Genomic DNA, 25,744 nt, shown 5'->3' with positions numbered 1-25,744 from the left:
TATATACTCCATTTTTTGCTTTTATTAAATCCAAGAGTCTTTGATTTAAATATGGCTGCCTACGTAAAGAGTTCCAATTTGGATAATGTGGCTACTACTGTGACCGCTACTACTACTATAACCACATTATCATCAGATTCTATATCAGAATTCGATGAAATCGACAGTTTGCATTCAGAAAAAGAAAACAACTTTTATAAAAACTTCAATAAAAATAATTCTATCTATAGCAATAATAATAGCGTTTATTCACAAGATAAGATTAGTTATAATTTTGATGATGAAGGCTCTATGGAAGTCCTACAATTCCAAAATTATATTCAAAGTGCAATTATTATATTTACTGTACTTATTGCAAATGATAAATTTAATCTTTTAATGCCCCGTGATTATCAAGCAATGATTAAAGTTGAACTACTGGGTGTTTTGCCAATTTTTTTTATTACATACGCAAATAAAAAATTTGACTTCGTTTATTTGTTCTATTTGCCATTTTTTGTTTCATTAACATGTTTAAAAAATAATATGACTTTAACGATTATTAACAGTATATTACTAATAAATATCTTAGAATTTTCATTTTTCAGGACTATTGTCATTCAATCAATCCTTATTTTGTGGGTATACACAAATGACTTTAAACTAAGTACAAACATTAATGCTTGGTACCTAATTCCAATTCCTATTATTCTGAATCATTGTTTTGCTAGAATTCTAATGAAAATTTCTAAGCTTAAAAGCTTAGACATTATCGAATGCAATATATTCAGTGTTCTATTAACGAACATTCTATTTTTAATCCATTCAGATGCCATATATTTTCAAATTTTGAAAGTTACATTATCATCATTATTTATTACAATAAGCATTAATTTTGTTATTTCTTATTTAATATTTGATCGGCTTAATATTTTTAAAACGGTAAAACCCATTCATAAATCCTTAATACTTTTATTAAATTTTATTGTTCTATTTCCAATGTTGATTACTAATATTTTAAAGTCCATAGACAACAGATCTCCCTTGAATTGGCTATTTAATTATATTCTTTCATCAAATACAAGACAAAATATTTTAACAATTTGGTTGTCAATATTATTGTTATCGATTCCCACTGTTACAGTTTTTAAAAATTTGATATCATTAAACACTTCCAGGAAAGTTTGGCATTTTTTAATTTTACTTTGTATTTTAAAGCCATTTAAGATGGATCCAAATTTTGTAAAATTATCCTTAAGTGGTTCCATAATAATTATACTATCAGTAGAATATCTTCGCTTTTTGAATTTAGAACCATTCGACAAAGTTTTGAATAATTATTTAAAATCATTTGCAGATGCAAGAGATTCGAAAGGTCCATTAATTATTTCCTACATCTATTTAATTGTTGGTGTTTCAACTCCGCTATTATTTAAAGATTCACCCGTAGGGTTAATTAGTTTAGGAATAGGCGATTCGATGGCATCAATCGTTGGCCAAAAGATTGGCAAAATTAAGTGGCCAAATTCTAAAAAGACTATCGAAGGTACTCTAGCATTTATTGTGTGTACTACAATAACGTCGGTGTTTTTACAAACATATTTAGGTTATTTTCCTAATATTAGAAAATTAAATATTACTTTAATGTGTACTTTAACTGGTATACTTGAAGGTAACTCAACCATGAATGATAATATTTTAATCCCTGCATTTATGTTAATTTGTGAGCAGCTATTGACTTCCAATTAAACCTAAGCTATAAAGAATGTTATTGTAATATCAATCTCGATTGAAGATTATTTTATCTTCTCATCCCTTTACATATATTATAAGCACTTTTGATCTTTCCTGTATTTTCACTCCATTCTTTTTATCGTTCATTTTTTATGATATCTTTTTTTTTAATTTAATGACACTACTTTGATACAATATTAATGGTAATATTAACACTCCTAATAATAATAATAATAATACTAATAATAATACTAACAGTAACACTAACAATAATATTAATAATGAAATGTAATGCAAGGCATAGATTTATCATTTTTGTAATTTAATTTTTCACAGAAAAACGTTCTATCTATATTTCCAAATTGTACTTTTATTTTAGCATCCATATGTATATGTACTTATATTAATAGTGCGATGTTTTCTTTTAGTTGTACAAAATATTTACATATAATTACATATTAACAGAAAATAATAAATAGAATAAATTTTATTGAACTTTGGCCCTTTTATAATGCAATAAATATGGAGATAGAATTCAATAATATATGACAAGTAGAAAACAAGTATCTGTGAAAAGAAGAACACTGGTGGAAAAAAAACAACATTAAAATGACTAAGAAAAGCTCTTTTTATTAAAAATATAAGATTATTTCTTACCAGATTTCTTAGATTTCTTCTTATCAGATTTCTTTTGATCGCCACTTTCAATAAATGCTAATAACTCATCAACAGACTTGTCAGCTAAATCTTCTTGAACCTTTTCAGCTTTCTTATTGTGTTTCTTAGTAGTATTGTTATTTGATTTTACCTTAGTGCTGCTACTGCCAGATTGTTCAGCTTCCAATTTCTTTTTGTTACGTGCATCTTGAATAATACCATTTAGTCCTTCAACCCATTGTCTAGATTGAACAGTTGTTAGATTATTAATACCCAATTGTTTGGTAAATATTTCACGAGTAACAGCCAAATGACTTAAGGATTTTTGATATTCCTTTGCACTTGCGTATAGATTACCAATCTTAGATTCGTTAGTAGCATAGGCTAAAGAATCTTTGCCACCCATTTCAACGATTAATTCACTTGTCTTATTTAAGATTTCAATGGTTAATCTTGCGTCTTCGATACCTAAAGATAATTGTTCTAAGCTATTAAATGCATTAACAATTGAGGAATCCTTTAGTTCAGAAGAATTAAAGGCTTTAGAAGTTTCAACCAATCTCTTATAAACAACAGAAGCATTGTATGGACTACCATTAGAATATTCTAGGAAAGCTAAATTTGACATGGCTCTTAATAATTCAAAAGAATCAACACCACAAATTCTTTCATAGATCATACAAGATTTACGGCAGAACGCAATTGCTTCAGGAATTAAATTTAATTTAGAGTAGACGGTAGATAAACTTAAGTATTTTTCAGCCACAGATTTATGTAAAATACCGTAAACTTCCTCTGTTACAGCAACAGATTGACCTAATAAAGTTAATCCAATTTTTCCATTTTCTTCCATTGATGCAAGACCTTCGTTCCAGAACTCTTCACTTAGTGAAGAATAATGATCCAAGCCTTTAATGACAGGAACAATAGTTAAATCATTAGAAGAGAATGTGTTCTCTGGTGCAACAAGCTTATTTTTCACTTTCTTGTCTTGTGTACTAACAAATTGATCATATTGATCCTTAGAAAAGTAGTAGTCTTTGTTTACTAATTGAATACCGAATTTCTTTGAGATTGATCTTAATAAAACAAAAGGACAATTATCAAATTTATTAATCCATTCTGAATCTAAATCATAACGGAAACGTAATTTAGTTTGGGAAACGACTCTATTTAATAAGTCAGCTCTTTTTAGTTTCGAAAATTCGTAAGAATCATTGTGATAGAACGGGTCAGATGTTTCTGGAACAGGAGCTGGGTTATATTTGGTACCAAATAATAAATTCAAGATGTAAGCAATCATAGATGGAACAACAGGAACTGGCAATGGCTTTGTTAGTTCTCGTAAGATATGTTTCAAAGAACGACTAATCATTTCAAGTTCAGCTAGATTAATTAAAGGTAGTAATTCATCAGTATTGATGATAATTGGCTTTTCATTGGTAGGTTTTCTAATCTCATTCTCATCTAAGTTCAAGTCGCCAGTTAATTCTTTTGGAACCTCTTTACCTTCTTCAATATATTTGTTTACCTGTTTTTGTCTTTCAGTGATCATCGTTTCAATCTTTTTCAAATATTCAGCTTCCCATTCTTGATAATCTTTATTACCGGTTTCAATTTCCTTCAATCTATTTTCATAAACTTCTGTTTGTTCCTTAAGTTCTTTCTTGGCTAAATCAGTAAAATAGCCCAAGTAACGAACGTTAATACCGTCTTTATGAAGAATATTAATTAAATTTTCGCCATTGTATGGAACATTTACAGCACCAGATACAATTTTGTTCAACACAGAGGGAATAACAGTTTCTTTTAAATAATCAGACATTTCTTGAATATTCGAATCTTCGACGCCTTTAACTTGATAAGCATCAGGGTTATAAGTAAATAATCTTTCGTTAAACCCATTTTCGATGGTTTTATCAGTTTCTTTCAATTTCGAAGCCCACCAATTTTCAACTAATTCTGGTCTTAACAAAGTTTGTCTATGTGGATAACGTTCAGTTTCAGATTTATCGTCAAAATGTTCTTTGGCAAAGTTGACATCTAAAGGATAGGTATTAGCCAAATCTATAATATAGTTTCTTTTGTCTGAACCAGTGATACCTTTAGTTGTAGAGGCAAAAGAAATATCATTACCTTGAATTTCGTGAGTTTTCAAATGGAATAATCTTGAAAAATCTTCTTTAATTAAGTCGTCAAAAGATTTATCGAAGACTAATTCATTCAAGGTGTCATTAAACCCATGTTTAACAGTAATGTCGTTTGGCAAGTCTTGGACAGTTTCTTCATTTGTTTCTGGATCCTTAACAGTTTGTAATCCAACTGGGCTCAATAACCCTGGAATTGGAGTTTGTGCTAATATTCTTCTACCAGCAAAGTCAATGATAGTAGTTAATAAATAATGGATATTTTTAATATTTAAACGATTCAAAATGTTAATGGTATGTAAATCTTGATTTGATGAAGCAATAGCAGCTGCTTCTCCACCTTTAGTAGCAAAATCGCCATTAATATCATCAACAAAAGAATAAAATATACGATCTTTCAAGAAAATTTGTTGTTGAATATCATCATCAGGGTTTAAGGCTGAAAGATCCTTGTACAAGATTGACATAGCACCTTTAACAGAAGAGGTGGTAAAATCATGAATAATCTTATTTGATAATCTTTCATACTCTAAACGTTGTTCAACACTTGAAGTTGGCAATTCTAAAATAGTTTGGAATTCGGAATTGTAGTTTTGGTTTTCATCAGCATTAAATGATTCAATTTGTAATTTCATATAATCACCAGGATTGGACGGGATATTTGTAATTAGCCATGGCTTATGTAAATAAGTTGAAACAGCCTTAACATATTGGACAGAATCTAATTTTTCTAAGTTCTTGTCTAAGTCATTAACATGGGAAGAAAATTTCTTGGAAACAGTTGATAATAAATCAAATAAAGTATATTTGATTAATTCATCCTCATTAGCGATAGAGCTGTCAAGAATTTTAATTGATGGATCGAATCTGTTAACAGTAGAATTGTTAACATAGAAACCAGATGGAATACAAGTAATGTGAAACGTTTCACCTTCTAAAGTTATAACTTGTAAATATAGAAGATGGCCCTTAGTTCTATAGAAAGCTGGTACAGGATTATAAGAAGATAGAGCTAATGAACGAACACAAGGTTTAACTAAATTCATCTCAGTGGACATGATATTTTTGATTGAAGAAGATTTAGCAAGTTCGAAGATTTCATGCACGTTTTCAATAAATTTTTGTTTTTCTGCTTCATCGATTTTCAAAACAGTTTTCTTCTTTTGTTCTTCTTCAGTAGTTGAAGAAGTAACTTCTTCAATTGAAGATTTTTCTTTGATTTCATCGAATTTCAATTCAGAGAATTTTGAACCTGTTGAGATAGCAAATTCAGATAATGCATCAACAGACTCATCAGAGAAACCAATAAATTCACGAACATTTATAATATGTTTCAGAGCTTCGTTAGTAGTGTAAGGCTTGATATCGATATTTAAAGTGAAGTTATCTATTTTCTTATCCTTATCATTTAAGATTTCTTCAAAAGTCTCATCATGATTTAAGATCTTACCGTTATATTTCAAGTTAAAATTAGTAAAATATCTTGTGGCTGTTGGAAAGCTCATCAAGTTAAAGACACTATTAACTTTGGAAGATCTATCAAATGGTAATACTAACTCTTTTGTGCTATTATTCTTTGCGGATGCATTATTTTTATTAGATTTACCACGATGAGTGACATTATTTGATTTAGAGGCAATTGAGTCTGGAATTTTAATAGTAACCTTGATGGCCTCAGATTGAGTAGCAGTTTCAGCCATTTCGTATTTGGAAAATAAAGATATTCGGTGAGAGTAATATAATTATTATCTAAAAATAACGAATGGTTGGATGGTATCTAGAGGAGATGGAAGAATCTAATTTGAGAGGAGGGTATAACAAATTTCACAAGTTACTTCTTGTCCTATTAAACCTTGAAGTAGGACTAAAATAAAAAATATAAAATAAAATAATATTAAATTAAATAATGTTAAATACAATTTACGAATCTTTAAGAAAAAATACCAATGATAATCAATTCTTATCAAAAGTTTAGTGCTTAATTCGACTCAATTGACTTCAACAATCCCAACTGTAATGGTAATAATAATAAAACTGGATGAGTCCCCACTATTGCCACTAATTGGAAAATCGTAACGTATTCCGTTTAGCTTGAAGGAAGTACCGCGCCGGAAAATAAAAAAGCTTGACAAATAAAGCATTTTAATTCGTTTCAAGTGATTTCATGCCCTGAAATTCAAACAAGAATAAATTACTCCGAAATGAGTTTATGTCAAGACAAGATGAATATAGTATTACTATCCTCATAACTATTAAAATCCGATATATTGCAAGTGCATAAAAGATGTGAAGTTTTAGAACAGATGCTGAATTATCTTTTCTACCATACTTATCCGAAGTTTTGAATCGAAAAGGATTCTTTTTTTTGTCTAATTAATTTTTATAAAATTACCAAAGTCGCATTAAGAGTGTGGTGAATATACACATATAATAATAAAGCATCTCTCTTTGCTAAGTAAAACTGTCGAGCAATTGACTATAACTCACTCAAACTAACAATTCTTTTTTTTATTGTAAAATTTTAAAAATAAAATAAACAAAGGTTCTTGGACGTATTTGTAAAATTGAAATGTTCAGTACAATGTTTTTCATCTATTGGTTATAAAATATTATATATCTTGCATCGATACTGTCTAATTAATTCATCTAAGATAATCAATAAAAGAAGGAATGAGAGAATTTAGATTAAGTGGGAGAATATGGCACCCCGAGCTATTAAAAATTGAAAATATCCAAGTTAAGTAATAAGATATTTTTAAAAAAAAAAATAAAATAAAATAAAATAAAATAAAAGGACAGCCATATTTAATCAGTTGTATTAAATTAATTTAAATTATCCAACTTCGACTAATACACATATACTATATATTAACTATGGATTACATGAAGAAGGCCATATGGGGCCCAGATCCAAAAGAACAACATCGTAAAATTAAATCGATATTAAGGAAAAATGGTAGAGAAATTGATAAATCACTCAGAGAATTAAGTGGATTACAAATTAAAACTAAAACTTTGATTAAGCAATCAGCCAAGAAAAATGATTTAAAGAGTTGTCAGATATATGGTAAGGAATTATATCGTATAAATAAACAATATAATCGAATGTACACCTCTAAGGCGCAGTTAGATTCAGTTCAAATGAAAATTGAAGAAGCTTATAAAATAAGGCAATTAACTAATCAAATGGGACAAAGCGCGGATATTATGAGAGAAGTAAATTTATTGGTTCATTTACCACAATTACAACATACTATGATTGAATTAGAGAAGGAACTGATGAAGAGTGGGTTGATTAGTGAAATGATTGATGATACAATGGAAAATATTGGCGAACAGGATGAAGAAATGGAGGAAGAAGTCGAAAAAGAAGTTAATAAGATTATTAGTGAATACACTAATGAGAAGTTTAATAAAGTTGAGAATGTTCCAAATAATAAGATTGATGTAGAGCCAGTCAAGATGGAGGAAGAAAATGAAGTTCCTGAAGATAAAATTGATGAAGAGGCAGATAATATGTTAAATGAAATGCGTGAAAGATTAAAAGCATTACAATGATATATTTATAAATAATAACGATAACAATTTTTGCATAGGTTTAAGATATTGTATAGTCTAATATAATTTTAATTTTTTTTTAGAATATTTCAAATGAAAAGGGGGTGACGAGGAAAATACTTTCAAAAAAAAAAAATTACTTTAGATTAATGGAGGCGGGAGGATGGGGGACAATTACAATACTATATATAACTATATGATAATATAAGTACAATAGTAAAAATAGGCATATTAATTCAATTAATCAAAACATTCAATTAATAGATTTATCTATCTATATAAAGCAAAACGAAGTATAAGGGATATTAAATTTTTATCATTAGTATTTGTAATTTTTTTTTCTTTAATGAGGCATATTTTATTACATGTTATTCTTTTATTATTCTATTATTTTCTATTGTCTTTTAAAACAGAGGTATTCATGTTTGAAGTGACAGGAGTCAACTCATCATTACCAAATGTTGTGCTTGAGGATGTGTTTGTAGTAGTGGATTCTGTAGTTGACGTAGTCTGTAGTATACTTTTACGTCTTTTCATTTCTTTCTCATGTAAACTTCTTAAAAATTCTTGTTTTAATAATTCCTTTTTCTCTTGTTTACTTTTGATGAATTCTTCTGCACGATCTAAAGTAGAATCTACCAATTGAGTTACATCGTTGACCATATCTAAGGAATCCTTTGCCAACAATAGAACACGTTTACTAGTGTCTCGTACCAAATCTGAACTTCTACGACGCTTTGTATTGTCACATGAAGAAGGTAATCGTAAAAGGCATTGACGTACTTCTGATCTGGCTGGTTCTGGTAAAGAAGTCCCACCTGTAGAGATCAAATGACAAACTTTCTTAATAGTACCGACAATCTCTGAGTTTAATACTTCACAAGCAGAACGAGCTTGAGGATCCATTTCTGCATCGTAAAAGGACTGTTCTTCATATTCGTCGTCATCTGAATCTGCTTCGGGATCAGAATCTAAATCAGAATCTATGTAACCTGTATTAGCCACATCATCCTCCTTCTTAGTTGTTGTTGTTGTAATTGTTGTCGTCGTTGTGGCAGTTCGAGTTGTGGCAATCGTGTTAGGTTCCTTCCTGGGAGAACAAGTTGATGTGTTACTTGCACTTGGAGAAGCACGGCTATTGGCGTCTATTATATGTTGTAAAGATTTAACTTTCTTAGTCAAATGATTATTGGCCAGTTTCAAGACTTGAACACATGATACTAATTTTTTTTTAGATTCAATAGACATGTTTAATTTATACTCTTTTAAATTATCTTTATGTCTTTCTAAACATTCTGTGAAATTTTCATTTACTGGGATCTTACTGGTACTAGTATTAGTGGTAGAGAATGAAGTTGGATTATAAATCTTTGGTTTTTTGGAGTAATCTATGATTGGGTCTTTACTATTAATAGAGATGGCATCATCTTCTCTTCTTTTCAATGTGTTGCTACTGGAGATGGTTTGATTTGCGTATCTATTTGTAAAAGTGTTTGTGTTTGAAGTGATCGGAGTCAGCGTAGGTGACACCGAAGTAGAATCACAGTTGGAGGTTGTTGCTCGTAGATGATCCAATACTTGAACCGCGTTTACCTCTTCTTGAGATAAGTTCTGGTGATGAGTGGATATGCTAGTGGAACTGTTATTATTGTTGTTGTTATTGGTGAGGTCGTTGATATTCATTTTCTAGGGATATATGAGAGGGGTGAGAAGTGTGTGGAGTTTGTTGATAATACGCGTGGTTTTGTAGTAGAAGGTGTATGATCTGATTTTTGTTATACGAATGGAGAGAATTGAAAAAAAAATATATAGGATGATTTAGAAATGCAAATAAAGAAAAGTGGAAAGTAAGAAAAAAAAGTATTAAGAATGTGAAGGGAAAAGAAAGAGTAAAGGAAAGGAACGGAAAAGGTGCTGTTAGCTAAGTGGCTAAGAGATTTCTTTTTGTACAGTAATGTATATTATCGATCAATAATGTCTAGGCTTGTTACTTGGAATATAATGTATGCTGACTCAGTGTTGCTGTGGTTTGTTTTTCCAAATAATCTGAGAATATCTATGTTATGAGATATAGTAGTAAGGAATTTGAATGAAATAAATGGTAAGGAGTTTGAATGGGATAAATAGTAGTAGTATGGAGTTTAGAATGTGAACTGGAATAAGGGAAGATAAAAATAAAACGAAAACGAAAAATAAAAAAATAAAAAACTGGATATTAGAAAAATTGACAAATCGGAAATGAATGTAAATATATATATATATATTTATGTGTTGTCCAATTAAGATATATAAATGAATAGAATTTACTAATAATATAAATTTTTTGTAATATAACTTTTCGTAACAAGTAAGATGAGAATAGTGATTTCTCTAATATCTGAATATTGCTCAATCATCAATTCAAATTGAAATTTTTTTTCTGCTTACCAGTGCTATTTCTGGTACAGTATCTATAGAGTAGCTATCTTACTTAGTGTTGATTTTTTCCCACTCCCATTATTGCTAGATGAATTGATTGACTTGGCTCATGCCCATTAGTATCTAAAATCCCACATTTCATATGTCGGCCTTATCCTAAAGCAGTAGTGGGCTCAGACCACGCCGCACACTAAGTAGGGTACTGCCATATGCAGATTATAATTTCGTCTCTTCCCGGCCTTATGCATGTGCATGACAAATGTCACAAGCGATGCCGTGCACGTGCCGGACTCGGAAAGGCATGACACGTGCAGCCCTAGGGTTGGGAATTTCCCTAGGGTTCTAACCCTGATTGTGTTTGATCACGTGCCTTGTCGTGTCACACGATCGTAAATCACGCGACTCCCGGGTAACCCCGCCCAGCCCCGCCCCCACTTTTCCGCGGGGCTACTTGGTTTACACAGTTTACACGGTTTGCACAGTTTGCACGGCCTACTCTGTGCAACGGCAATAGGCCCCACCGCACGCAATCACGTTGCCGCCAGCCGTGTTGCCGTGCTGCCGGTGTTTCTGGGCACGGTACTACCGAGCCAAAATACTCCCCTCTATTTCCCCCTTTGGGAGAGGCCGATTATATCACCGCAGGCTACAGTTTTTTGGTTAGTTTCGTTGTTTGTAAACATGTTTGTGTATGAGTTTCCCTAGCGTGGCATTGTCTATGTATCACTGGGTGACTCGTTTCGGTATTATTGTTGGGCAAAAAGTAATTGAAGAAGCAAATGCAAAAAGTAAGAGCTGTATCAATTTTAGGAACATAATCAATGATGCAACCACAAGACACTAGGCTGCAGTCACTTGAGATTCCTATTGTCTATCAACACCCCATACTTCGTCTAACTAGCTTAGTATTGTTTGTTATATGTAGCTTTTTTTGATGTAGAGCAAGACGGTTGGGCGAGAAGGAACTTCTAGTATATAAGCCACAAAAGCAAACTAGCAAATGTTGCATTTCTTATGCATGTATAATCTTATTCTATCTTTTACTTTCTGTCTTGTTGTTTTGTTTTGTTTCTATTTTATTTTGATTACATTTGTATTGTTTTATTCTACTCTATAAGCAACCACACATCGTAATTATAACATAATTCTCAATTCCTTCCCCTCTGTCTCTGCATAATGGTGATCACTTCCAAAAAACACATCAAGACTCAATCAACTTACAATTTTGAATCATCAAAGAGTAATGTAGCCACTTCTCAAATGAGAAATGCCCTTAATAAATTGACCGACTCCATGCTTGATGATCCAGCAATCTCGAAAGATGAAAAATTCAGGTTTGAAAATGAAATCGATTCCTTTTTCACTCTTTTTAGAAGATATCTCGTGGAAAAGTCTTCTACTGCAAACACTTTGGATTGGGATAAGATTAAATCTCCAAACAATGAAACGGAAGTGATTAATTATGATAGAATCGTTTCCACTAAAGATGAAAATGTTTCGAATTTAAATAAATTGGCTGTTTTGAAATTAAATGGTGGATTAGGTACTTCAATGGGTTGTGTAGGTCCCAAATCAGTCATTGAAGTTAGGGAAGGTAATACTTTTTTAGACTTGGCTGTGAGACAAATTGAACATTTAAATACAAAATATGATTCAGATGTTCCTTTAATATTGATGAATTCCTTTAATACAGATAACGATACTCAACATTTAATCAAGAAATATTCAGGTAATAGAATTGAAATCAAATCGTTCAATCAATCAAGATTCCCAAGAGTCTACAAAGATACATTATTGCCAGTCCCAGAATCTTATGATAGTGGATTGGAATGTTGGTATCCACCAGGTCATGGTGATTTATTTGAATCTCTTTATAACTCGGGGAAACTTGACGAATTGATTGAGCAAGGGAAAGAAATTTTATTTATTTCCAATTGTGATAACCTTGGTGCTACTGTAGATTTGAAAATTTTAAATCATTTAATTGAATCTGGAGCAGAATATTTAATGGAATTGACCGATAAGACAAGAGCTGATGTTAAAGGTGGTACTTTAATCAATTATGATGGTGAAATTAGATTATTAGAAGTTGCACAAGTACCTAAGGAACATATTGATGAATTTAAAAATATTAGAAAATTTAAAAATTTTAATACAAATAACCTTTGGGTAAATTTAAAAGCCATTAAAAGATTGGTAGAAAATGATGATTTGAAAATGGAAATTATCCCCAATAAAAAATTCATCAAAAGAAATAATCAAGAAATTGAAGTATTACAACTAGAAACTGCGTGCGGTGCAGCTATCCGCTATTTCAAAGGAGGTCATGGGATCGTTGTACCAAGATCAAGATTCTTACCGGTAAAGACATGTTCCGATTTATTGATGATTAAATCAGATTTGTTCTATTTGGAACACGGTACCCTAAAGATCGATAACGAAAGGTTCGGACCAAATCCTTTAATCAAGTTAGGTTCTCATTTCAAGAAAGTTAATGATTTCCAATCACGAATTCAACATATACCAAAATTATTAGAACTTGATCATCTAACTATCACAGGGAATGTCTTTTTAGGTAAAAACGTCACTTTGAAAGGAACTGTCATTATAGTCTGTTCAGATGGTGAAAAGATAGATATTCCAAATGGTTCAATCTTGGAAAATGTAGTAATTACAGGTAATTTGCAAATCTTGGAACATTAAAACCTGCACAAACAATTTACCTTTTTGTTTGTTTGTTTTATTTCAGCGTATAAATAAATGTAAATATATATATGTATATATTTCTTATATATATTACTCCTTTTATTTTTACTTTTATACATCTCATTTATAGTAAACGACTTTAGTATTTTAATTTGTTGAATTTATAATCTTACTAACATGAAAGCAAATAAGATTTAAGTTTTCAGGATCAGTATCGGTTGCCGAGACGGTAATCTAACCAAATTAAAATTAATGAAGAATGTTGAAACTACTAAGTGTAGAGGTAATGAGATATTTTTTCTCTATTAGAAATATTCGACCTCTCCTTCTTCTTGAAATAGAATCAAACAAGTAAACGTCAATTTTGTAAGATGTAGCAGCTATAAACTTTCAAGTTTTGAAAGTAAAAAAAAAAAATATATATATATATATGCTTAAACTACAGAAACAAATATAAAACTAAAAATATCAAAAATAAAATAACAAAATAAAAAAGGAATACTGTTTTAAAAGTTACTAGTATGAGCTTGTATAAACACCAACACAACATTTCTCCAATAATTTATCAACATTGACCCACCTGTGATACTTGTCAAATAAATTACTCACATCCTTGCCCAAACACGTATTGATTAATATCTGCTTACCCCCAGGGTGATAATCCATATATCTACTTATACTGTACACTCTTCCCTTGATAACACACCAACAATCATCAACTTCTTGATGTTCACTTAAAATCTTTTGATTAATCTTAAACATAGGTCGTATCTTGTAAAGTTCGATTTTATTATAATTATTAACAAAACGTTGTAAATTAATTAGATTCTCTGTTTCATTTAATTTAATAAATTCCTCATTTTGAATTAATTTACCAAGTCCACTAATTAATTGATTTCCTTGGATTTTGCTAGATTCATTATTTAATTCATACCAGTTTATTGTACTAAATCCTTTCTTAATATACACTTTCTTACCACGAGTAGTATTGGGATTGACACTTGTCATCCCTCCAAAATGCAAAGGTTTATGCTGAATATTCAAATTCATGCTGCTGCTCACTCTTAAATTGTTGCTGGCGTTGACACTAGAAGTAACAGATGGAGTATTGTTTCGCAGCCTTCTTTTATTTGTATCTTCGATATTGATACTAGGTACCTTAAATCTCCCTGTGTTATCCATAACAACGTTTAATGAAGTAAATGATGTGTTGTAGGGTTTAGTATTCTTATATTTATATGTTTCGAGTTTCTTGGTTCCTAAATGAATTGTCTTAATATTTAGTTATTAAAATTAAGGTTCAGACTAGTTTCTAACTCTGTTCCTTTCTTTTTTTTTTTTTTTTGTTATTTTCAATATTACCGATTAATCCATTCTGTTTTAAATATTATGCTTTTCTCTTCGTCAATCTCTAAAAGTACATTACCTTTACTTTTTTACCTTCTAATATCAATATTTTATTTAATTTTTTATTTTTATTTCGGCTTTTTACCTCTTTAATTAAAGTTATCAGTTTATCGCTTTTGAAAAAGAATATTACTAATTAACAAACTAATATACAAAAACTACCTACACAATGCGTAAATAAATATGATACAAAACGACTCGGGGTCTGCGTAAATAGCAAGTGGCAGCGAAATGTATGAAATCTGCTTAAACATGACACTAGTAGAATATAAGATACATGTACTGCACAATAAGAGGATGCTAATGGTTTGTTAAGATTAAAAGGGAAAAAAAAATGTAAAAAAAAAGCCAATGCTGTAAGTTTAAAATAAGTTAAAATGAAAGCGTCACACATACATACATTCAAAAACAGACAAGCACAAATATTAGTCATTGTTAATTCAAAATACACTTAATAAGTACCACTAGATTCTGGTGAATTGTGTTCGAAAGGGATTTGTGTTCCATCCTTCTTTTTGGCAAGCCTCCTAGATGGCCCTTCTTCTATATCGTCCTTGCGCCTTCCAGATCTGTAAGAGAGTGTAGAAAGTGCTCTCTCTAATTTAGCACCAGTGCTGTCTCGCAAGACGTTGTAGTTTTTTTCCTCCTTATCACTACTTTTATTTTGGTTGCTTTTTAAATCTTGTTCATTTGGATTGTTGCGGCTATGAGGCTTGCGTCTTAATATTTGCTCTAGGCTATTAGCACTAGTCTCATGGTGTAAACTACGCTTGTTACGAGAATAGCTGGCTTGACCAATAGATTCTGTCACATGAATAGTAGGTTTACGATTATCCACCATTTTTCTTGTCCTTAGCTTAAATTTTTTTTCGTAAGCATTCAAATTTGGATTTTCAATAGTTTTTTCCCTCATCAGAGGTGGAGCCATACCGTAAACAGGGAATACACCAGGAGGAGAACGAAGATTCCCAAATCCACGAATTACTGATGCTTCAAATCTTGATTTTGACTTAGCATTCTTAGCTGTTCGCTTCTTCGCAGAGGCAGTGGTTGATGCAGTAGCTGCTAAACGTTCAGGAGGCGTGGCAACAGACTGTGATTTCATTTTCCTCAATTCTTCTTCATATGAAAATCCTTCCTCTGCAGGCAGAGGAGGATGGGATATGAATGATAATTCATTTGGACGCATGCTAAAATAGTCAGTTGGCACTTCTTTTGGGGTATTAGGCTTGTATTTAGAACGTAAGGTATCATTAGATGCAATTGACGGAGTATTTCTCCTACTAGAAATGCTCCTTTCATGTTCTGTACTTTCAAAACTTCTTCTACTACCATTTGTAGATGAATCATAGCTTGATCTAACTGAAGATAAATATGTTCGGTGTTCCCTTCTAGTAGGAAGGGTTGCTATTACATTTTCAACATCTGGTTTTACAAATGGCCTAGGCGAATAAACTTCTCTATCTCCTCCTCCTTCTCCTTCTCCTTCTCCTTCTCCTTCTTCTTCTTCCTCTTCTTCTCCTTCTCCTTCTCTTCCTCTTTCCTCCTCATCAGGTTTAACTCGTTCCCTATTTGGTTCTTCACTAAATCTGGCCTCACTTTCATTCACACTGAGAGTTGCACTCCTACTTTCAATACCATTTTCATTTTGATAAATATTTTCATATATATTTTTCCCAGTTGAATTTACCAGATCGTTAAAAGTATGATCGCTATTTGCTGTTGTTGATTCTGATTCTATTTCCACTTCAGTTTCCGTTTCTGACTCTGATTCTTCTTCAGCTTCTGATGATTCGTGCATAGTTTCCCTATTAATTGGAACCCTAACAACTCTAGAATCAACATTAAGTTCTGGTTGTTCATCTCTTGCAAAATATTCTGGTAACGAAAGTTTTTCTCTATCTCTTTCAACAACAATTAATTGTAAATAAAATGGAACTACTAATCCAAAGACAAAGCCACCCAACAAATTTCCTAAAGTAGCAGGAATTAATAATCTCCAAATATATTTACCTACTGATAAGTTTGCACCATTCATCATACCTAGGTATAAAACAACCATATCTGCGACCGCATGAGTAAAGCCAACGGCGCTAATAACAAAAATTGGGATAATTAATACAAATAATTTCACATGGATTGGCTTGGCCATTAATTGTAAGTAAATACCTAGGCAAACAAAAAAGTTCCCCGCAATGCCTTTTAAAAATGTTTGAATAAATGTATATGAGTCTTTACTCTCCACTAATAATTTTGTTCCAATAACCCAATTCTCTTTTCTTCCAATGCCTGATAAGTATCCAAATAAATAAGCATTAAATAATGATGCCCCGATATTAGAAATCCAACTCACTGACACAATGATAATACAATCAAATATAGTAATTGCTCTTCTTAATAGGCCAACGGTGCAGTAGAGTACATTTGAATTAAATAAATCCGCACCAGTTATCACGACGAAATATAATGCAAATCCATAACAAACCCCTCCTATAAATTCTAGAATACCTGGATTCGTTTTATATAATTCTGGATCGGTACTGTTTATAGCCATGTAAAGAAAACTTCCTGATGCAAATAAAGTACCTCCTAATAATGAATTTAATATTAAAGTGTCGATTCTTAATCTAGCCTTCTTCATTGACGTAGCTACAATTGCCAATGAAGCTTCGTAGGGTGTAAGATAATCTGAATCTTTGGCCATCCATAAATCACTAATTTTTTTAGATATCTGTAAATTTTGTTTTTAACTTTAGTGTTACTTTTCATAAGTATTTGATAAACTTGTAAGATCTGTAGTGACCTCAATTAGTACAAATTTAGTGTTATTATATTAATATGCATGTACGTCCCACGATAAAAAAAAAATAAAGAGAAAGTAAAAAAAAAGGACGGATAAATGTGCTAATAAAGTAAGCTTTCGAAATCGGTTAAAGAGTGATTCTGAACAAAGAGTTTCTGAATTAACACCTAAAGTTTTGTATGCAAAAAGCTTATAAGAGATATATGGTAGAGGTAATATATAGTAATTTTGATAGCCACGATCGACAAATTGTTATATGACAGGCATTTTAGATACTAACATAAAAATATTATATATAAGCAATTATAGTATGCTGACAAACTTCAACTAATGTCTGTAGGCAACCCCCACGTATGTGGTGAATAAATCTGTTATACAGGAATGCTCTTCAATAGAACTAGGTTGCTGTCAAAACCCAGTAGGCGTCAATTCAATTTATGGTTCATATACTAATCGGGCTTTTTTAATTTAAGTGAAAAAAAAAAGCGATTGACGAAATAAACTTTGAGCTCGGAGTCAATATTACTATTTTGAGAAGACTATTCGGTAATAAAAAAAATCGATGCCTTTACTATTTCTGGATACGGTAAGCAAGAACCTTGAGGATTACTCGGTCAGAGTTTACCATTACCAGTTAAAGAGTAAACAATATCCCCGATTAATAACGATTTATTGGCAAGAGTGGCAGCGGGAATAACGTGAACACAGCAATATATCATTTGTGTTACTGTAGTTTCAGCTAATAACAAGCCAGTTATTTGGACACCTTCAAGTAACATATTCGATAAAGCCTTTAACGCATTCTGGGTTACTGTCGGGAATTTATGATGTAGGGTAATTTTCTTTTCTTTTATTTGTAAATTTCCGCTGCCTTGCAAGTTAGGTCTGATTTCACGTAATAATATTGAATCAGATTCCATTTTATTCCATAGGTCAATAAATCGTTTGGATATAAAGTCACCACTGTAATGAATAATTTCATATAGGCAATCGCAGGCTGGTTTCACGATAGCATAATCATTACCCAAGGAACAAAGAACAATGTTATCCCATATTAGGGCTACTTGGGGCAAGAATGAGTTATACTGTGTGGATAGCAACGGTATAATTAAATTAATCAACCTTAGTACTTGAACCTTCAGCGGTTTTGATGGATGCATTAGCAAACGATCGCTATAACCTAAGAAATGTAGTAGAATTTTATACGATTCCGCTGGAATTGGTGATACCCACTTGTCCTCATCATCATTCTTTTTGCCAAACGATGAATTATTCCCGTCAACTTCTTCAGAGATTCCATTTATATCAGTTGTAATGATAGCATCATCAGGTTCATCATCCTCATCGTCACTATCTACTTCTCTTATCTTGGAATCAAAATATTCTTGGAAATTTTTAGCCTTATTCGTTAATTCAGAATCAGACATCTCACTGATTGGATCCACAGATGCTTCTGTATCTAAGTTATTTATTACTTGATCGATGTTTTGTAAGCCCCACGACCCAAAGGAATTTATGCCGCTTGTTATGGAAATTTCATTATTAAATTTAGGCAAAAATTGATCCTTCATTTTAAAGGTAATTATTTCAAAAAGTTTAATAAATTCTAAACAGATATCCGAATAGCCATGATAATAGTCAATAGTTTTGAATACTAAATCTAAAAGATCCTTAAATTTCTCAATAATGCTGTAGTTGGTCATCTTACATATAACCATTAATACTGTAGTAATTTTATTGGTGAATCCCATTGTATATCTTTGTGAGATTGATTCAATTAGATAATCAACATTGTTATTGATCATATCATTAATTGAGCCATTGTATAACTGATTTGCAATGGTTATTGAGCAAGATTGTGCAAAGGATCTAACTTTTGATGATGATGAAGCCAAGTTTTCAATAACAATATAGAAGTAATCGATTAATTCATCATAGAACTCATCTTTCATTATGGATGATATCTGTTGAATTGAATAAATTAGTATACAAAGAGCAGATTCATTTTCTTTTGTCAATAAATTTGAATTAGATTCAGATTTAATACTAATTTCATCAAATAATTGTAAACAATATTGTAATACGTTTGTACATGAATACATTATCTTTTCTTGATTCTCGTTTGAGAGATCGTGATTATTCTCTTCAAAAATCAAGCAATCTTCCATTAGTGTATCTTCATCTAAATTATTTTTAAGAATATGCGAGGACTTTGAAAAGCCAAATAAAAGATGTAATGCAATCCAAAGAGTAGTTGATTTTTTGGAAATTGAAGAATTTTCTTGTTCAGATAAAAATTGTGATATAAATGAATCCAAATTTGAAGAAGATTTTTCTAACTGGAATGTTACACTTATATTTTCAACTAATTGTGAGATTGATACTTCTAGATCTTTGGATAAAGAAGGTATTATGTTGATGTATTTAAAATCTATTAAATCCTTAGATGAAAAAAAATCATTTACTATTACCATGCTACTCTGTTCTTTAATATTGTTAGAAGTTTTAAGTTCCCATCGATTATTATTAATTTCAACGTCATACGATATCTTGTGAATCATTGACTGTTGTTGCTGAATAATTGTATCATAATGATTTTCTGACAGTTTAGTATTATTTAAACTCTTAATTGCAAATGAAGTTGTATCTAATAAATTTATATCATTAAATTGAATAGAATTATCGAATTTTAAAACATTAGACTTAATAACTTTAATTACTTCATCTGGATGTTCAGACAATATATGAAGTGGATCATTTCTTAAATTTAAAATCGTTTCAATAAATAACAAACGACAATTACTTAAGGAAATCCAACAATCACGTATTAGTTGGCTTACAATATAATTTAAAGTATAATTTATTTCAGTATTATTTCTTTTCAAAAGTTTCGGTAGAAAGCTTTCAAATGCCAGTTTAATTTGAGAAGAGGTACCATTTAACCAACTAGTATTTCTATGTGGTCTATTTGAGTTTTTAATTTCAATCAAGCTACTTGTAGATTTTGAGTTAATTAAATCCTTTACGTTCGAATATGTATGTTCCTCTACCGATAAGTCTGAATCTTTATAAACTTTCACCAAAAGTGTTTGTAGAATATCTAGTCCTTTACAAATGACTTTATAATTTATAACTAAGCCAGGTTTACAAAATAATTTTGATAATGCAGAAACATTGCCAGGTAAGATGTAAGACAATAATTCTCCATCTAGTATAATCTTTGAATATAATGTTTTGAGAGCATTTAAGGCTATTAATTGAGGTTGAGGATCAGTTGGAGTAAAAGTTATAATGTCTAATAAAATTGTAATAGAATGGCTCATTGAAGATAGCATTTTGCCTTGGAAAAACTTAAAACAATAATCTTGTTTCTCTAAGGAATTGAATAAACGGTTTAATGCATTAGCAGAAGCTAATTTAAATTCATTACTTGCTTTTGTCTTTAAAGTTTTATTTTCTTTATCAGAACTAATTAGAAATGGAATTAAAGGAAATAATATCATTGCCAAAGATATAGGAAACGAATAAGGTTCAGACCATGATAATCTCAATAAGCTGGATAGAATATTTAAAAGATATTCTGTTTGTTCCACTCCCAATGAATCTTTTCTCAAAATATGAGATATTGGAACATAAACATAGTTTGTTAATTGTTCTGTAAATTGGAATGTAGTGCCATCATCATTGGTTGTTTGATATGAGTCCAATTTGAAACTTAAATTCTTTAACGCTTGTAATAATTGTGATGAATTTGGATCAAAACTTTCTTGTGGAAGAAAAGATATTTTGGAAAGAGCTATGCAAAATGGCTTTAATTCATTGAATATTTTACTTGCGCTCTTAATGTCAGATGTTTTTAGATTATTATTATCCCATATTAATTTATCCATTCTTTTTTAAAATAAGTGCAAAGGATTATTAGTTAATTTGAAGAGTAGTACATTTAAAATCGTAAACTAATGAGATTTTATTTTTATCAGTAATCAAGTGTCAATTATAAACATTAAAAATCAAATATTTGAAATTATAAAATATCAATCGAAAATGTACTTCGTAAAGGGTTCGAACAAGTATGTTCTGACAAACCATTATCTACTTTAGATTTATTTCCGTCGGGGCGAAACCTTTTTCATTGAACTCGGGAATTGAAAAAAAATTTTTATTTTTAAAATAAATCGATGAGATAAAAAAAAAATAAAAAAAATAGAAACCGATTAGAAATATTAGGTAAACTTTAGTATTTGATAATACTAAGTATCATATAAATATTCGGAGAATTCAATAGACTTTAATAGGTTGATTTTTTTTCTTTGCAAGGAGTTAAAAGTCATCTTGACTTTAACAATTTTAGATTTATTTACATCTTTTCTTGTATTTTATTATTTAATATATATTAATTATTTATTTTCTAGCATTACTTTTTTTCGTTTTCTTTTACTTCAAAAAAGTCAAGCTCATCTAAAAAATAAAATTTGATAAAAAAAAAATTTTTTTTTCTAGCTTCCTCATTGCATATACTAAAAATAAAAAAATATAGATATATTAGTCAAGATATATTTCTATTAATCATAAATCTACGCATTCAAGCTCATTCACAAACACGCTCACATTTACTCTCACACTTAAATAATTAAAATGCCAAACAATTCAATCAAATTATTAGCTCCAGATGTTCATAGAGGATTAGCAGAATTAGTTTCTAAAAGATTAGGTACTCATTTAACAAGTAGTAAGTTAGAACGTGATCCTACTGGTGAAGTTACCTTTTCTATCGGTGAATCAGTTAGAGGTCAAGATATTTTCATTATTACTCAAATTGGTGCTGGTGATGTTAATGACCGTGTACTTGAATTATTAATAATGATTAATGCATCTAAAACAGCATCTGCTAAGAGAATTACAGCAGTTATTCCAAACTTTCCGTATGCTAGACAAGATAGAAAGGATAAATCAAGAGCTCCTATTACAGCTAAATTGATGGCAGATATGCTAACTACAGCTGGTTGTGATCATGTTATTACTATGGAATTACATGCATCTCAAATCCAAGGGTTTTTTGATGTTCCATTAGATAATCTATATGCTGAACCAAGTGTTGTTAGATATATTCGTGAGAATGTGAATTTCAACGATGCTATTATTATTTCACCAGATGCTGGTGGTGCTAAACGTGCTGCTACATTAGCAGATCGTTTAGATTTGAATTTTGCATTGATTCATAAAGAGCGTGCCCGTGCCAATGAAGTTTCTCGTATGGTATTAGTTGGTGATGTTCGTGATAAAGTTTGTATTATTGTGGATGATATGGCTGATACATGTGGTACTTTAGCTAAAGCTGCTGATGTCTTATTAGAAAACAAAGCTCGTTCTGTCATTGCTATTGTCACACATGGTATATTATCAGGTAATGCTATTAAAAATATAAATAATTCTAAATTGGATCGTGTTGTTTGTACGAATACTGTTCCATTTGAATCTAAGATGAAACTATGTCCTAAATTGGATGTTATTGATATCAGTGGTGTACTTGCGGAAAGTATTCGTAGATTACATAACGGTGAAAGTATTTCATATTTATTTAAACATTATCCATTATGATTTTTTGTATGTGTATATTTTTATATTTATATTTATATATAAAAATATTTATAAATGTAGGGGAAAATCGAGAAAACAAAAAAAAATATAAAAAAAAAAAAAAAAAAAAACAAAAAAAAAAGAAAGTAAAAAAAAAAAATACAAAACAAATTTATAAAATTATCGTAAAATGTGTAGTAAGGGGATAGGGGTGAAGTTGAGATGTTACAGATGTAATGCTGTTATTGTGGAAGTAATGTACTACTATAGAGGAGGTAATGGAGCTCTACAGACTGGACACTGTAATTTATAACTCATCCAATTTTCTAAACAGGTAGTATGGAAGATATGATTACATGGAGTAATCATATAGGTATCTTTGTCTATATTATGAGTTTCTTCGATATCTTGAATATAAACGGGAACTTCACTCATACAAATAGTACAATCTACTGTATGATTTTTATTTGTGCCATGTTCCAACAATAATTCATTGGATACAGATTTATGATATTGATAACCATCAGGAATAACATGAATTGGTAAAAACCATCTTGAACCAAATAATTCTTGAGAATATAAAACTAAAATTTGTAAAAGTAACCAAATTGAAATGAAAATGGCAAATTTAATATCTTTATGATGCATGAAAACGTTGGAAGAGTATGTGAAGACATAGAATAATGGCATTAATCTAATGAAACTTGTTCCCAAAATAAATTTCCATAACATGATTCTACGTGGAGTTCTTGTAGGAGAAGTTGAATTGAGAGTGGAATTTCTTGCTGGGATACCCTTTACTGCGTTTCTAAATATTTGTGGGATCCAATAAGAATTTAAAATAAACAAAGTTATATATTCAAACCCCATTCTCATTCTTCTTGGCCAAGTTGTAGAACCGATTAATAAAAATGTGAAAATTAATAATTGGAAAAAAAATCTACCATATAGAGAATTACTGATTTGAGATTCATCCACCACGATAGGTGCAGTTGTTTCCATTTGAAATGAGGAACCACCTCTCATCAAAGTAATGATATTGACGTTTCTTTCATTGATTTGAGAAGCATAAATGGATATCAAATATCTTGTTTCAAAAACAGAAGCCAAAATAAACATTAAAAAGGCACTAATCAATAATAATAGGTATAAATCTGGTAGAACACCTGCCATGATGAAATATACGATCCCCAATGAACCATCTACTAGATTAATCATGGAAAATGTATAATACGATAATTTATTGATATTGGAGGGAGTATTTGTATTATTCATTTGTAATAATAAAAGATAAATTTCACAGGCATAAAGAAGGGCACCGATCAAAAGATGGTTTCTTCTTTGTCTTGTTTGTAATTCATATCTTTTCCCCTGGACATTGGACATTTCCATTCTAATACCACAATCTGGAGAGAATAATAACCCGTTGGAGATGGAAACTAAGGGTAAATGAGATAAGTTTGTGGGTCTTCCAATGGGGAATTGTAATTCATCATCAATGATTTTCAATTGATCTTTTGTATAATGGGACCATGGTTTTAATTGGAAAAACCCCATATATTCACATTTTGTGATTGCATTGTCGTATAAATCTTGGAAATTCCCAAACGTTAAAGCTTGAGAATAATTTGAAACAGACCAAAATTCATCGATTAATTTTTTCACTTGATTAAACGATTCGTGATCATGGTCTTTGGTATTTGAAAAAAATATATGAGGGTATGCGAATATGGAATGGAATTTGGAACTTTGAGTCATCAACAAGATCCTCCCGTTTGTGATGTCATAAATAGCTTTTGAATCGATGATATGTCTTTCATGTTCCAAATGATCGGAAAACGTGATTAAAACAGTTAGGAATTTCCATTTATCTGATTGAGAATTGAAATAAACTTTTTCTTTGGCATTGGGTGAAGGAGATTGGTAATTCAATGGATCTATTCTGATTCTAACTTCACCGTTTTGCCAGGTGACGTTATGAACTTCACCAAAAGTGGGCCAATCTTGGATTAATTTTTCACCGGTTGGAGGATGAGTGGATGATAAATCATCAGAAGGATCATAGAATTTGGCAATGGGCATTGGTATCATGGAATAGTTATTTGCTATGACATTCAAATCACCTATAAGAGTGGAAGTGATATTGAAAGGGTATATATCGGAAGAAGAAGCGTTCCAAATGTCGGAAGTTATTTTATCTATAATATCTTGAGGGAGGAGTAAATCTCGTTGGGAGAGTTGCCAATCGTCATATGGTTTATTTGGGATTGGGTAAGTTGCGTTTATGGAGTTGTTTTGTAAAATGTCTTGATAACTTAGTTTGAAACCAGTTATGTTTTTGAAATTTGTTGATGGGTCCATTGATTGGAAGGATTGATATTCTTGATGGAATTGTGATTTCAACAATTCGAGTTGGTTGAATTCGTATTCTGAAGAGATGACATCGTTTTCTGGGCCTGAGAATAGGAGAAAGAGTATTAGGATGATGAATAGTATGGTGGTACTATCTATTCGCATGGTTGGGTTGGGGGGGGGGGGGGGGGGAATAAAGGCTGGAGAGTGTGGAGTTTGCTTTTATAATGATTGTGATTGCAAATCCTTTATTTAAGGAGTTTTTAAAGCGGGCGAGCGAGGCGAGACGAGGCGAGGCGAGACGAGACGAGACGAGACGAAGCGAAACGCGGCAAGGCGAGGCGAAACGCGGCAAGGCGAGATGAAGAATATATTTTACAAAATAATTATACAAATTTTTAAAAAA

General features: G+C 30.9%; 10 protein-coding genes across 10 annotated transcripts; 4 read left to right on the top strand and 6 right to left on the bottom strand.

The window, feature by feature from the left end:
* Window positions 1-51: 51 nt before the first annotated feature.
* On the top strand, window positions 52-1,728 carry SEC59 (dolichol kinase; the record flags this gene model as incomplete). The annotated part of the gene is made up of 1 exon (XM_004182288.1): window positions 52-1,728. The coding sequence occupies one exon, from the start codon at window positions 52-54 to the stop codon at window positions 1,726-1,728; it is 1,677 nt and encodes a 558-aa protein (XP_004182336.1).
* A 631-nt stretch (window positions 1,729-2,359) lies between these two features.
* CLU1 (translation initiation factor 3 subunit CLU1) lies at window positions 2,360-6,217 on the bottom strand (the record flags this gene model as incomplete). Its single annotated transcript, XM_004182287.1, has 1 exon — window positions 2,360-6,217. The coding sequence occupies one exon, from the start codon at window positions 6,215-6,217 to the stop codon at window positions 2,360-2,362; it is 3,858 nt and encodes a 1,285-aa protein (XP_004182335.1).
* Window positions 6,218-7,391: 1,174 nt separating this feature from the next.
* Window positions 7,392-8,075, top strand: VPS24 (ESCRT-III subunit protein VPS24; the record flags this gene model as incomplete). The annotated part of the gene is made up of 1 exon (XM_004182286.1): window positions 7,392-8,075. The coding sequence occupies one exon, from the start codon at window positions 7,392-7,394 to the stop codon at window positions 8,073-8,075; it is 684 nt and encodes a 227-aa protein (XP_004182334.1).
* Window positions 8,076-8,462: 387 nt separating this feature from the next.
* On the bottom strand, window positions 8,463-9,758 carry OPI1 (transcriptional regulator OPI1; the record flags this gene model as incomplete). Its single annotated transcript, XM_004182285.1, has 1 exon — window positions 8,463-9,758. One exon carries the CDS (start codon window positions 9,756-9,758, stop codon window positions 8,463-8,465), a length of 1,296 nt encoding a protein of 431 aa, XP_004182333.1.
* Window positions 9,759-11,669: 1,911 nt separating this feature from the next.
* Window positions 11,670-13,196, top strand: TBLA0I01540 (UTP--glucose-1-phosphate uridylyltransferase; the record flags this gene model as incomplete). The annotated part of the gene is made up of 1 exon (XM_004182284.1): window positions 11,670-13,196. The coding sequence occupies one exon, from the start codon at window positions 11,670-11,672 to the stop codon at window positions 13,194-13,196; it is 1,527 nt and encodes a 508-aa protein (XP_004182332.1).
* A 519-nt stretch (window positions 13,197-13,715) lies between these two features.
* Window positions 13,716-14,381, bottom strand: TBLA0I01530 (cytochrome b5-like heme/steroid binding domain-containing protein; the record flags this gene model as incomplete). The annotated part of the gene is made up of 1 exon (XM_004182283.1): window positions 13,716-14,381. One exon carries the CDS (start codon window positions 14,379-14,381, stop codon window positions 13,716-13,718), a length of 666 nt encoding a protein of 221 aa, XP_004182331.1.
* Window positions 14,382-15,057: 676 nt separating this feature from the next.
* Window positions 15,058-17,310, bottom strand: TBLA0I01520 (formate/nitrite transporter family protein; the record flags this gene model as incomplete). Its single annotated transcript, XM_004182282.1, has 1 exon — window positions 15,058-17,310. One exon carries the CDS (start codon window positions 17,308-17,310, stop codon window positions 15,058-15,060), a length of 2,253 nt encoding a protein of 750 aa, XP_004182330.1.
* Window positions 17,311-18,023: 713 nt separating this feature from the next.
* TTI1 (Tti1p) lies at window positions 18,024-21,299 on the bottom strand (the record flags this gene model as incomplete). The annotated part of the gene is made up of 1 exon (XM_004182281.1): window positions 18,024-21,299. One exon carries the CDS (start codon window positions 21,297-21,299, stop codon window positions 18,024-18,026), a length of 3,276 nt encoding a protein of 1,091 aa, XP_004182329.1.
* Window positions 21,300-22,044: 745 nt separating this feature from the next.
* Window positions 22,045-23,007, top strand: TBLA0I01500 (ribose-phosphate diphosphokinase; the record flags this gene model as incomplete). Its single annotated transcript, XM_004182280.1, has 1 exon — window positions 22,045-23,007. One exon carries the CDS (start codon window positions 22,045-22,047, stop codon window positions 23,005-23,007), a length of 963 nt encoding a protein of 320 aa, XP_004182328.1.
* A 243-nt stretch (window positions 23,008-23,250) lies between these two features.
* Window positions 23,251-25,503, bottom strand: TUL1 (ubiquitin-protein ligase TUL1; the record flags this gene model as incomplete). The annotated part of the gene is made up of 1 exon (XM_004182279.1): window positions 23,251-25,503. One exon carries the CDS (start codon window positions 25,501-25,503, stop codon window positions 23,251-23,253), a length of 2,253 nt encoding a protein of 750 aa, XP_004182327.1.
* Between the last annotated feature and the right edge of the window lie 241 nt (window positions 25,504-25,744).

The sequence above is a fragment of the Henningerozyma blattae genome, chromosome 9 (genome assembly GCF_000315915.1).
Source record: "Henningerozyma blattae CBS 6284 chromosome 9, complete genome".
NCBI classification, from domain to species: domain Eukaryota; kingdom Fungi; phylum Ascomycota; class Saccharomycetes; order Saccharomycetales; family Saccharomycetaceae; genus Henningerozyma; species Henningerozyma blattae.
This window is presented reverse-complemented; position numbering and strand designations above follow the sequence as displayed.